The 14,040-nt window shown below is 45.1% G+C and overlaps 1 protein-coding gene across 1 annotated transcript in view; it reads left to right on the plus strand.

Moving 5' to 3' along the window:
- NIPAL1 (NIPA like domain containing 1) overlaps positions 1-14,040 on the plus strand; it is a 25,884-nt gene continuing 11,844 nt past the window's right edge. Inside the window, exon 1 of the mRNA XM_006113448.5 lies at positions 1-156. Within this exon, the coding sequence (XP_006113510.1) occupies positions 111-156 (46 nt within the window). The 5' untranslated portion in view covers positions 1-110. The remainder of the gene's footprint in view (positions 157-14,040) is intronic.

Raw genomic sequence — 14,040 nt, forward strand, 5'->3', positions numbered from 1 at the left:
GAAGGTGGGGAGCGGAGCGGAGCGAGCGGGGAGGGGCGCTTGCCAGTGCAGCGCCGGGCGGGACGGGATGAGGCAGTGAGGAGACTCAGCGCTCGGCCAGAGCGGGTAGCATGGGGGAGCCGGTGATGGCGCCAGCTCTGGAGACCTGCCGCGCAGGTCAGTCTCCGCCCCGCCCACGAGCTGAGCGGGAGGGGGGCAGTGCTGGGCCGTCGCTGGCTGGTGGTCTGAGGAGACGCAGCCAGGTGGCCCTGGCCGGGGGCGCAATGGGAGCCCTGAGTGGGCAGACGGCTGGGGAGGCAGCGGGCTGGGAGGGAGGGAGCAGCCTGGAGAGGGGCTGGTCAGCTGGAAGAAGGCGCTGCTGCGAGGAGTGGAGTCCGCCCTGGGTGAACGGCAGTGAGGTGTGGTGTGTATTGCTCCTGGGGCGAACAAAGAAACACCGTGTGGCTCTAGGGCAGCACCTAGCGCTGGACGGAGGTCTGTTATGCACAGCTTGTAGCACTGAGGCACCAGCATACCACTATCAACACGCAAAACAGTGATACAGCCGGTGCCGCAGGAGGGATTGCACAGATTGCAAAACCTTGTGCAGAGAATTTAATTTGATGTTTGCCTCTATCGCAACTCTTCTTGCAGTATTTGCAGTATTTCCATAATTTAAACACACACAGTACAAAGTACTACACAGCAGTAGTTAGCACGGGTCTCTGAGCCTGAGTGGGACTTTTGGTTGCTGCTACAATAGTCATAGATTTCAGAGAGGTTAGAGGCATGTTAGTCCATTTCAGCAAAACAACAAGGAGTCTGGTGGCACCTTAATAACTAACAATTTTATTATAGCTTCAGAGGGGTAGCCGAGTTAGTCTGTAAGGGTATGTCTACACTAGCCCCCTAGTTCGAACTAGGGAGGCTAATGCAGGCATTCAAACTTGCAAATGAAGCCCAGATATTATTGGTATGTGCCCGTCCGGTCTCCTCCTCCTGGAATGAGGTGTAACAGGTAATTCAAACTAAGGACTTAGTTCGAATTACCATTTAACTGCCACGTGTAGCCGTGGGCAGTTAGTCCAGACTAGTGGCATTTAAAAATGGCAACCAGACGGGAACATGCAAATAAAGCCCAGGATATTTAAATTCCAGGCTTCATTTGCAAGGTCGAATGCCTACATTAGCCTCCCTAGTTCGAACTAGGGGGCTAGTGTAGACATACCCTAACAGGAAAAACTTAAAAACAACAAATAGTCTAGTAGCACCTTAAAGACTAACAAAAATGTAGATGGTACCATGAGCTTTTGCGGGCACAACCCACTTCTTCAGTTGCAACTCATTTGGTCAGATGCATGAAGTGAAAGAAAAAGAAACAGGTGATAGTGAGACAGAGATGGGAGTGTTACATCAGAGCTAGTTCGATCAGGGTGGATGTGGATAAGAAGGTGAGAATACCTAAAGGGGAAAGTTACTTATTGTAATGAGAGAGCCATTCCCAGTTCTTATTCAGATGCATTCTAATGGTGTAGAATTTGCATATGAATTCCAGCTCAGAAGTGTCACATTCCAGTCTGGTTTTGAAGTTATTTTGCCTAAGAATGACAACTTTCAAGTCTGTAACTGTGTGTCCAGGGAGGTGAAAAAGGTCTCCCACTGGTTTTTGTGTGTTACCTTTCTTGGTGTCTGATTTTTGTACATTTGCGCAGAGACAGTCCCCATTGTCCAATGTAAATGGCACTGCTGGCACATGATGGCAGCAGTGAATGAGCCTTTGAAAGGCTGATATGGTTACGTCCTATGATGGTGTCACTAGAGTAGAAGTGTGGACAGATTTGGCAACTGGGTTTATTGCAAGAATTGGTTCTTGAGTTACTGTTTCTGTTGTTAAGTGTGTGGTTGGTATGTGTTTCAGGTTAATGCTCTGTTTGTAAGAGAGGGCTGTCCTGCCTCCCAAGGTCTGTGAGAGTGAGGGATCATCATCTATCCTAGTTTGTAGGTCAGTGTTTCTCAAACTGAGCTGTAGCCCCACTTTAAGAAAGCTGCTAATGGGCTGCTCCAATTTGTTTAATTAATGGCTCCGCAACCATGGATCCTCGCATCTCCCATTGGCTGTGGTTCACCATTTGCAGCCAAGGGGAACTGCGGTAAGCAGTGACCTGGACAACTGAAATGTTAATGCCCTCTCTTCTGTTCCTGGGCAGCCATAACAACAGATTAACTTTACCAACATTTCTCTTCCCCTGAGACAGGGCACCCACCAGTTTATAAACACAGACCTTACTTCTGAATGCGATTTGCCTACCATCCAGTGCTGCTGATTCCCAAGGTCATTTTTAAGGTGAAACAAGAGGGGACAAAATGATATTCATTGAATCAGCATGGGCAAGGTAGCCATAGTTCTCAGACTTGCCAGAATGGTCAGTCAGGAAGCTTTTACTCCTGCCTTTAGTGAAGGGCTTGATATTGCAGAATCACTGTCTTGTGTCACACCCAACGATTAGTCATTTATACTTCACATTCTGGTTCCTTAGTGGGTAAATCTAGAAGAAGCTTGTTATTCAGAATCATTCTAGAGTGTCTTGCTTAATAGTGGGAAACAAGGGCTATTTTCCATTAGAAAGTGGAAGCATTTCTCTGTCTGGGAGACTAGCCATGCCTCTTATTCACTGTATGGTTCAAAAGGTCTTGGACTATTTGTTACACTTTAGAGAGTCAAGTTTAACAGTTAGCTGCATAAAAGTGCAATGTCTGCATTTCTCCTCTATATTCTCTATTTCTAAGTGACATAGAAATACTCTTCCCATCTATTGGAGACCTTACTCCACAGCTGGATTTGAAACTGGTGTTGTGGAGCTCTTATGGGTCCCCATTTCAAGCCATTAGCCTGCAATTCATTGTTACACCTCTCAGTGCTAAGATGATCTTTCTAACAGCCATCACCTCTTCAAGAAGAATCATAGAATACTAGGACTGTGAGGGAGCTCGAGAGGTCATCAAGTTCAGTCCCCTAGTCTCACGGCAGGACCAACACTCTTTAGATCAGAGGTTGGCAAAATGGCATCCACGGACCACATCCAGCCCACCAAGCAAGTTGATCTGAGCTTGGGGACGGGGGGAAGTGCATGAAGTCTCCTGCTCTGCCCCCACCCTGCAAGGAATGTGTGGCACTTAGAAGGACCACATGCTCTTGGCAGGGCGGCAGGAGACTTAGCGCACGCTCCCTCCAACCCCAAGCCCTGATTGGCCTGGCGGTTTAGGGGGGAGTGCACAAAGTCTTCTCCTGCCCTGCCAAGGGTGCAGTTCTTCTAAGCACCTCATGCTCCTTGCAGGATGGGGGTAGGGTTGGAGGGGACTTTGTGTGCTCCCACTGCCCGCAGGCCAATCAGGGCTTGGGGGTGGGGGAGCGCATTAAGTCTCCTCCCGCCGTCCCAGGAGCATGAAGTGCATCTAAGTGCCACACCCTCCTTGCAGGGTGGGGACAGAGCAGCAGACTTCATGCACTTCCCCCTGCTCCCAGTCTCCTCCCTCCCTGCAAGGGACTCAGCACTTAGTGAACTGCCAGCTGCTGCTCAGCTGGGGTATGTCTACACTACCACCCTAGTTCGAACTAGGGTGGTAATGTAGGCATACCGCACTTGCAAATGAAGCCTGGGATTTGAATTTCCCGGGCTTCATTTGCATAAGCCGGCCGGCGCCATTTTTAAATGCCGGCTTGTTCGAACCCTGTGCCGCGCGGCTACACGCGGCACGTTCTAGGTAGTTCGAACTAGCAAGCCATTCCGCACTATCTGTACGCCTCGTTCCACTACCTAGCACGTGCCGCGTGTAGCCGCGCGGCACGGGGTTCGAACAAGCCGGCATTTAAAAATGGCGCCGGCCGGCTTATGCAAATGAAGCCCGGGAAATTCAAATCCCTGGCTTCATTTGCAAGTGCGGTATGCCTACATTACCACCCTAGTTCGAACTAGCGGGGTAATGTAGACATACCCCTGGTGATTAACTCTAAGCATGGCATTTCCTTGAAGGATGGGGGCAGGGAGTGAGAGACTTCACATGCTCTCCAAACTCAGGCCCTGATTAACTTGGGGGCAGCAGTGGGGAACATGTGAAGTCTCCTCTCACTGCCAAGGGTATGGATACCTAGAAGGAACTGCCAGCTGTTCAGAACAGCTTGCGGTTCTCTCTAGGGAGGGCAAAGACTTTGTGTGCATCCCCATCCCTCCAGGCCAAACAGGGTCTGTGGGTAGAGAAGCACAGAAGTGTCCTGGCCCTGCCCCTTCCACCTGAGCCTCCTGCCCTTCTGGAGCGGCCCAGGGCCACTTAAAATTTTTCTGAAGTAGCCCCTGGTCAAAAATTATTGCCCACCCCGGTCTAGGTCATCCCTGATAGATGTCGATCCAACCTGCTCTTAAATATCTCCAGGGATGGAGATTCCACAACCTCCCTAGACAATATATTCCAGTGTTTAACTACTTTGACAGGTAAAAAGTTTTTCCTAATGTCTCTTGCTGCAATTTAAGCCCATTGCTTCTTGTTCTATCCTCAGAGGCCAAAGAGAACAATTTTTCTCCCTCCTGCTTTTAACACCCTTTTAGATACCTGAAAACTGCTATCATGTCCCCTCTCAGTCTTCTCTTTTCTAAACTAAACAAGCCCAGTTCTTTCAGTCTTACCTCACAGGTCATGCTTTCTAGATCTTTAATCATTTTTTTGTTGCTCCTCTCTAGTCCTTCTCCAATTTCTCTACATCTTTCTTGAAATGTGGTGCCCTGAACTAGACACAGTACTCCAGTTGAGGCCTAATCAATGCTGAGTAGAGCAGAAAAATGACTTCTTGTATCTTACTCACAACACTCCTGTTAATGCATCCCAGAATCATGTCTGCTTTTTTTTTTTTTTTTTTGCAACAGTGTCACACTGTTGACTCATGTTTAACTTGTGGTCCACTATCACCCCTACATCGCTTTCTGCAGTACTCCTTCCTAAACAATCACTTCCCATTCTGTATGTATGAAACTAATTGTTCTTCCTCAGTGGAGTACTTTGCATTTGTCCTTATTAAATTTCATCTTATTCACCTCAGACCATTTCTCTAGTTTGTCCAGATCATTTTGAATTTTGACCATATCCTCCAAAGTACTTGCAGCCTCTCCCAGCTTTGTATCATCTGAATACTTAATAAGCATACTCTCTATGCCATCATCTAAATCGTTGATGAACATATTGAACAGAACCAGTCCCAAAACAGACCCCTGCAGAACCCCACTTGTTATGCCCTTCCAACATGATTGTGAACCGTTAATAACTACTATCTGAGAGTGGTTATCCAGACAGTTATGCACCCACCTTATAGTAGCCCCATCTCGGTTGTATTTCCCTAGTTTATTTTATAAGAAGGTCATGCAAGACCATGTCAAATACCTTACTAAAGTCTAGGTATACTACATCCACCACTTTTCCCTTATCCACAAGGCTTGATATCCTATGAAAGAAAGCTTTCAGATTGGTTTGTATTTGTTCTTTACAAATCCATTCTCACTGTTATCTATCACATTATTTTTTTCCAGATGTTTGCAGATGAATTCCTTAATTACTTGTTCCATTATCTTCCCTGGCACATAAGTTAAACTGACTGGTCTGTAGTTTCCTGGATTGTTCTTATTTCTCTTTTTATGGACCGTTACTATATTTGTCCTTTTCCAGTCTTCTGGAATCTCTCAAGAAGACTTCCAATAGAAGACCTCTGTGCACTCATGTCAAAGGGTCACTTATCACTTCTGGCCTCTCTGGGTATTAGTTTCTTCCAAGTCTGAGAATCCCTTTTGCTGGCTCCCCAGTGATCCACAGACCCCATGTTAACAACCATCGTTGTAAATACTAATACCTACTGCTTAACTTTACAGGTGAGTGCCCACATGTGTAAGTGTTTATAGGATTGGAATCTAAATTTGTATTCACTTATCACCAGGGCTCGCCGAGGGGCGGCGAGCCCCTGCTCGCCAGCCGCACTGTTCTGCGCTCTGCGCATGCGCAGATCGCTCTGCGCCGGCTCTTCCGGGGTAGTAGATTAACCACAGGCGAGTAGATTACCTTGTTTGTCGAGCCCTGCTTATCACAATAGCACTAAACCTTTAGTCTTGCATTGTTTTATGATTAATTTATCACTTTTAATTAATCTAATATACACATTGCCTGTGTCTGTATAAACAGATACTGTCAGTACACTTGATCCGTACAGAGTATACCAAACAATGGTATATGGCAGTTAGAAATCCATTTTCTGTATGGACAGGAAAAAGGTGGAAAAATAGATGTTATTTTTTTAAAAAGTGGGAGTCATAGTTTAATGCCAGAAGGGACCATTAAAGCATCTAGTCTGGATTGTACTTTACATAGCATTACATTTTATCTAGTCACCCCAGTATATAGACTGAAGGCTTGTTTGGCTAAAGTATAACGTATGTTAGGCCAAAGTGTATCTTTCAGAAAGGCATTCATTCTTGATTAGAAGACATCAAGAGATGCATAATATACCACTTCTCTTGTAGTTTTTTTAAATAGTTAATCATCCTTACTGCTAAAAATTAGTGCCAAATTTCTTATTTGAATTTGTCTGTCTTCATTTTCCAGCCATTGATTTTTGTTTTTTAGATTAAAGTGACTTTTAGTACCCAGGATTTTATCTGAATGTGCACACTGTAATCAACTCACCTCTCAATCTTTTTTATGGGAAACAGAACAGAATGAGCTCTGTAAGTCTCTCTCCCACTAAGGCATTTTCTCTAGCCAGGGTTTTTTTTCTATGCTGCCTCTAATTTTTCAGCGTCCTCGAGAGAGGCAGGCATGCTAGGGTATGTCCACTCAGCAAGTGGCAGCAAGTCTCAGAGCCTGGGTCAAGTAGGGCATGTAGGGCTCAGGATACAACAGGGAAAACAGCTGTGTGGACATTGGGGTTTTGGGGGCTCTGAAGCTTGCGGTCTTCCATAGAAGAGATTTGAACAGGATCCCCTGGTTGCCTTCTCTCAGGTTAGTGCCCTAACCACTGGACTATGGAATATTTTCATGTGGGTCTCTTTCATCTCTACTATTGAAGTTGTTCTACTATGAATTAATTGAATCATTAAGTACTTATTGGGCCAATGAAAAACTCTACAGACTAGTGTTTAGGGCAGTAGCATGAGAGGCAACATATTCCTGTTCAGGTCATTTCTCCCCCTCAAGAGGAAGGAGAGCTTGAACCAAGGGCCTTCTGTGTCCTGAGTGGGGAGGGAAGGGGCAGTACAGCCACCAAGTTAAGGGACTCTACCTTCCCTGACCATCTGGATTTTTTGGGACTAAGCAGCCTCAGCATGAATTTCATATATTGGGCCACACATGCAACTTAGGTGGCCAAACACCTGTCTTCTGGGTTTGTGAATCATTCTGGCCATGTCTATAAAGGCAGTCACCGGGTTACGTACAAGATAGGGACTGTAGGTTTGTTCTTAAGTTGAATTTGTATGTAAGTCGGAACTGGCATCCAGATTCAGCCGCTTTTGAAACTGACCAGCGGCTGACTACAGGAAGCCCGAGGCAGAGCTGCTCTGCCCCGGGCTTCCTGGAATCAGCTGCTGATCAGTTTCAACAGCGGCTGAATCTGGACTCCTGGAACAGAGCAGCTGGGACACTGCCGGGTAGGTCCCCGCAGCGCCGCACCTCGGCGCTGCGGGGACCAACCAGGCAGCACCCCAGCGGCTCTACCCCAGGTGTCCCCAAGTCAGCCGCTGCTGAAACTGACCAGCGGCTGACTACAGGAAGCCGGAGGCAGAGTTGCTCTGCCTCAGGCTTCCTGTAGTCAGCTGCTGGTCAGCTTCAGCAGCGGCTGACTTGGGGATGTCTGGGGCAGAGCAGCTGGGGTGCTGCCGGGTTGGTCCAGTAGTGCCGAGGAGCGGCGCTGCGGGACCAACCCGGCAGTGCCCCAGCTGCTCTACCCCAGGCGTAGCTGAGAAAAGCCTGGTCTGCTGGGGGGGGGGGGTGCACTAGCTGCCCCCCCCCCCCCAGCAGACCAGGGAGACGCGGAGCAAAGCCGCAGAGGACGCAGGCGGTGGGACCGCGGCACGTCTCGGCGGTCCTGCCTCCCGCGTCTCCCTGGTCTGCTGGGGGGGGCGCAACTAGTGCGCTCCCCCCCCCAGCAGACCAGGCTTTTCTCGCCGCGGAGGACGCAGGCGGTCCCACCGCCCGCATCCTCCGCGGTGAGAAAATCCACTCCGCGTCTCCCTGGTCTGCTGGGGGGGGGGGCCCCAGCAGACTAAGGAGACGCGGAGCGGCTTTTCTCACCACGGAGGACACGGGTGGCAGGACCACCCGTATCCTCCACGGCGAGAAAAGCCTGGTCTGCTGGGGGGGGCGCACTAGCTGCGCCCCGCTCCCCTCCCCCAGCAAACCAGGGAGACGCGGGCGGCGGGACCGCTGAGACGCGCCGCAGTCCCGCTGCCCGTGTCCTCCGCGGCTTTGCCCTGCGTCTCCCTGGTCTGCTGGGGGGGGGCCCCCCCCAGCAGACCAGGGAGACGCGGAGCAGCTTTTCTCACCGCGGAGGACGCGGGCAGCGGGACCGCGGCGCGTCTGGGCGGTCCCGCCGCCTGCGTCCTCCAGGGCAAGAAAAGACCCGTTCGTATGTAGGGATCCGACGTAAGTCGGATCCACGTAACCCGGGGACTGCCTGTACTGTGCCCATTTTGTGCAAAAAATATGCAAATGAGGTAAAGTGTGGAATATCAACGCATCTCATTTGCATAATTAATTAGGCTCTGTTTTTTCGCAAGAGCCATTCTTCCTGAAATAAATGCAGAAGAACGGCTCTTGCACAAGGGGTTTTTTTTGCACAAAAAAGAACCATGCAGATGACTCCTTTTTGTGCAAAAGCCTCTTGTGCAAAAACAATGCCTTGTTAATTATGCAAATGAGGTGCAGCAATATTCCACGCTTTGCCTCATTTGCATATTTTTTGCACAAAACGGGCGCAGTATAGATATAGAGTCTTGGGCAGTAGATGAGTGCTTTGGGCACCTAGAGAGAAGCAGCAGTATGTGCATGCTTAGGTGGGAAATTGATGCATAGCATGAGCATGCCCAGAGGTAAAATCTTAGGCACTGAGTGAATTCAGGCACCTACAGTATTAGGAGATAGCCAAGCAGGAGCTTTGTGGATTACAGTGGTGCCTAAAAATAGGATATAGGCACCTAAGTATCTTCATGGATCAGACCCTAGAACCAACTGTCTGCAATATTCCAGCATATGATTTTCCGATAATATCACCTCTCTGCTCCTACTTACTCTCCTCCTGTTTTATTTGTTCAAGGATCTCATTAGCCCTTTGGTAATAGCATTACTATCTGGGAGCTCTGACCCTCAAATCCATTTCAGATCACTGCTTTCCTGTGTACCCCATTCTGTGTGTATGACCTGCATTCCTTATTCTTACATATATAACTTTGCATTTAGATGTATTAAAACACATTTTGTTTGAGTATGCCTAGTCTACCAAATGATCTAAGTATCCCTCTATTACTGCCCTCTCCTCATCCTTTTTTACCACTACACTAGTCTGTATTATCTGCAAATTTTATTAGCAGATAACTTGATATTTATTTCCAGATCACTGATGAAAATGCTGAATATGAATATGTATTGAACATTTCTGCCTTTTCTACATACTTATTAACAATTTTACCATCTTCATTTAGTAATGGGCCTATCCAGTGTTTAAGGAGTTTTATGTATATTACAAATAATCACTTTTCTGTCTAACTTTTTTCTTCACAATCAGTTTTGGTCATAATTTTCTTCAGCTTAGGGGAAATAGCCAATTGATAAAATGACAAAATGCATACAGTAACAATTGGATTTTCTTAATCTAATTTAAAAGTTGCGAAGGGAATGAAGTGCTTAATTTCATCAAATCATAGTAAATTCTAGGACTCTTACAAATTAAGCAAAAAGTGTTTCATGATAAACACTCTAGCATTAATTTAAAGAGAAATGAACTAGCTAGATAACAGCTATCAGACATTAGAATTTTAAAATAGGATGAGCAAACGTAATTTTCCATAATTTGTATGAAAAATAAGGCTCCATCTACATAAAAATATGCCTGTTCTTTCAAAAAGTGATCTGTTAGCGAGAAACTGTCCTAGTTTAATATCTTCTATACGTTTTCAGCAGACTGGAAAATGATTAATTCCTTTCCAGTATTGAACTGTAGTAGATGTATTTGTTCTTGGTCCTGAAAATGACTCACTGCTTGACATCAGCAGAACAAAAGTAATATTTCAATCATAAATTTGATTTTTGAAAGGGGAATAACAGATCAAATTTGAATTCTAATGTAGTACTTGCATTATGTGCACACTAATTTATGACCTTGACAGAAATGATCAGAAATAAAGTATCCTTTCTAAAGCAATACATTAAGCAAGCAGCTTGTATGGTGACTAAGAGAACTGAAACAGAAGGTGTGAATGATACTCTTGAGCTAATACTGCTAGTTATTAAACCTGCAGTGTCTGTGTCTTATGCCAGTTTGAAAAATAGGATTAACAGTTTGGATTAATTTGAGGCTAGTAGGTCAGTTATTAAGTGCTTACATTTTCAATAATATAACACTATTAACTGAACTCTGAGAGCAGTCAGATGATTTCAGAATGAAGCGGTAGAAATTATTTACTGTTGTCATGAGGTTGAAATCAATATATGTATGTGTGAGAAGACATTTTGGTAGCAAATGCATATCACTAATTTTTGACAGCCCAGAAGTGGGGAAATGAAATAGCTGTTAAACTAGACATTATTCAGAGACACATTTTCATGAATGTAAAATACTCTTTAAAAAGAAGCCCGTCACTTGGATTTGAATAAGGTTATTCCGTTTGTTGACTTTTTCCTACTCAGTCTAATCTGCCTCCTTCCCACTGCCAGCGGTGGATAAAAGAGTAGTGATGACTATATAACATTTCCCCCCAGCCCTCAAAGGACTGTTTGATTTATATACGTCAATGCACTCTTAATTTTTAAGCTTAGATCAGATCATAAATCATAACTACCCTGAAATTAATCTCTATCGTCACAATTGGTAGATGGCATGTATTGTGATTCCAACTTCCTGTCATACATTTTACGATCTTACAATGCAACAAAAGTTTGATTTCATAAATTAAAGATATTTTTTGTGGTAGGCATTGAGAAGGAATATTTTTTTATTGGCACAGGATCCTCCTTCACTGACCTAAGTGACTTTGGAATGATTGAAAGTTGATTGTTAGATGGTATGAAAGTTGTTTGTGGGTTGGAAACTAAAGAATCAACAGGAATTGTTGAAAGAGAGTTTACTTTCCATTTATAAGACCATAAATACGCAGGGTGCTTATACCATGTGCTTTTGTTCCTAAGCAGGGGTGTAGGTATAGCTTCACAATGAGGAGAAATCTGAGACATTCTTCAGTAAAGCAACACTTATTAAAATTAGATATTTAACTAAGGAAGGTAATGAAAGGTCATCTGTGCATTCATTCACTGACAGTTCAAATAGGGACTTTTCTTTAATGGATCACAGATGCCATGCATCCTTAACACGTTCAGAGTATCGTCTCATTATTTCATAATATCCAAAGTGCCCAATGGATGTCAGTATTGCTTCTAATAAATATAACTTGCTGTAAATGTACTGTATTAGGCATTCCAAAAATTATAATTTTTTAACACAAAAGACATTGTAAAAAAACAAAGTGATGCAGCAGGTGTGATTAGTACCTGACCTTCTATCACATCTCCTTCCTGCTCCCCTCAAAAGTCCTTACCATTTGTAGTTTTTCTTATGGCTCTTGTTCCTTACATTTACCTGAAAAAATAATAATATAAAGCAGTACCCCAAACTAAACTGGTGTTAAATTACCAGGAAACAAAACAGGGCTACCATCTCAGTCTTGGAGTGTGTCTATACTGCAGTTAGACACCTGCAACTAGCCCATGCCAGTTGACTAAGATTCATAGTTGATTTGTGCTAAATGGTTGTTTAATTGAGATGTAAACTGCCAGGCTTGGTCTGCAGCCTTGACACTGGGATCCTCCCACCTCGCAAAGTCCTAGAGCCTTGACTACAGCCAAAGTCCAAACATCTACAGCACAATTACATCACCCTTTAGCCCAATGGTAGGGAACCTTTTTTGGGTTGGAGGCCATGGACCCACAGAGAAATCAGTCGGGGGCTGCACATAAGTGAGAAGCAAAAAAACCCAAACAAACCCTCACTGACCTGGCTCTCAACTGAAAAGGAGAAAGACACAGTCCCCACATTCCCCTAAAATCCTAGAGTCAGGATGGGGTGCAGGCTAGTAGATTGTATGTGTTCCAGCCTTGTGATGGGCAGCAGAGGTGCTGGAGCACCAGCACTGGCTCCCTAATGCTAAGGGGACCTCTGAGCTTCAGGTGCTGGATCCCAGCAAGGTGGGAGCCGCATCTGGCCCCTGAGCCTAAGACTCCCCACCCCTGCCTTAGCCTCAGCCCTGTGAGCCTGAATCATAGAATCCTAGACTACTAGGACTGGAAGGGACCTTGAGAGGTCGAGTCCAGTCCCCTGCCCTCATGGCAGGACCCAATACTGTCTGGACCATCCCTGATAGACATATATCTAACCTACTCTTAAATATCTCCAGAGATGGGGATTCCACAATCTTCCTAGGCAATTTATTCCAGTGTTTAGCCACCCTGACAGTTAGGAAGTTTTTCCTAATGTTCAACCTAAACCTCCTTTGCTGCAGTTTAAACCCATTGCTTCTTGTTCTATCTTCAGAGACCAGGAAGAACAAGTTTTCTCCCTCCTCTTTGTGACACCCTTTTAGATACCTGAAAATTACTATCATGTCCCCTCTCAATCTTCTCTTTTCCTAACTAAACAAGCCCTATGCTTTCAATCTTCCTTCATAGGTCATGTTCTCTAGACCTTTAATCATTCTTGTTGCTCTTCTCTGGACCTTCTCTAATTTCTCCACATCTTTCTTGAAATGTGGGACCCAGAACTGGACACAGTACTCCAACTGAGGCCTAATTAGTGCATAGTAGAGCGGAAGAATGACTTCTTGTGTCTTGCTCACAACACGCCTTTTAATGCATCCTAGAATCATGTTTGGGTTTTTTGCAACAGCGTCACACTGTTGACTCATATTTAGCTTGTGGTCCACTATAACCCCTAGATCCCTGTACTCCTTCCTAGACAGTCGCTTCCCATTCTGTATGTGTGAAACTGATTATTCCTTCCTAAGTGGAGCACTTTGCATTTGTCTTTATTAAACTTCATCCTGTTTATCTCAGACCATTTCTCCAATTTGTCCAGATCATTTTGAATTATGACCCTATCCTCCAGAGCAGTCGCAACCCCTCCCAGCTTGATATCATCTGCAAACTTAATAATCGTACTCGCTATGCCATCATCTAAAATTTAAATAATTGATGACGATATTAAACAGAGAGTCTCAAAACAGACCCCTGCGGAACCCTGCTTGTTATACCTTTCCAGAAGAATTGTGAACCCTTAATAACTACTCTCTGGGAACGGTTATCCAGCCAGTTATGTACCCACTTTATAGTAGCCCCATCTAAGTTGTATTTGCCTAGTTTATTAATAAGAATATCATGTGAGACTGTATCAAATGCCTTACTAAAGTCTAGGTATACCACATCCACTGCTTCTCCCTTATCCACAGATTGGTTTGACATGATTTGTTCTTTTCAAATCCATGCTGGCTGTTCCCTATCACCTTATTATCTTCCAAGTGTTTGCAAATTATTTCCTTAATTATTTGCTTCATTATCTTTCCTGGCACAGAAGTTAAACTGACTGGTCTGTAGTTTCCTGGGTCATTTTTATTTCCCTTTTTATAGATGGGCATTATATTTGCCCTTTTCCAATCTTCTGGAATCAGAGGCCACAGGTCAGATGCAGGCTTTTAATTGCAGTATAGACATACCTGTAGTAGCTAACATGTGGAGTCCTTAAATCCCCTGCTGTAGAACATGTCTGGTCAG

Source organism: Pelodiscus sinensis, chromosome 4, assembly GCF_052426305.1.
Source record: "Pelodiscus sinensis isolate ZL-2025 chromosome 4, ASM5242630v1, whole genome shotgun sequence".
In the NCBI taxonomy this organism is placed as follows: domain Eukaryota; kingdom Metazoa; phylum Chordata; order Testudines; family Trionychidae; genus Pelodiscus; species Pelodiscus sinensis.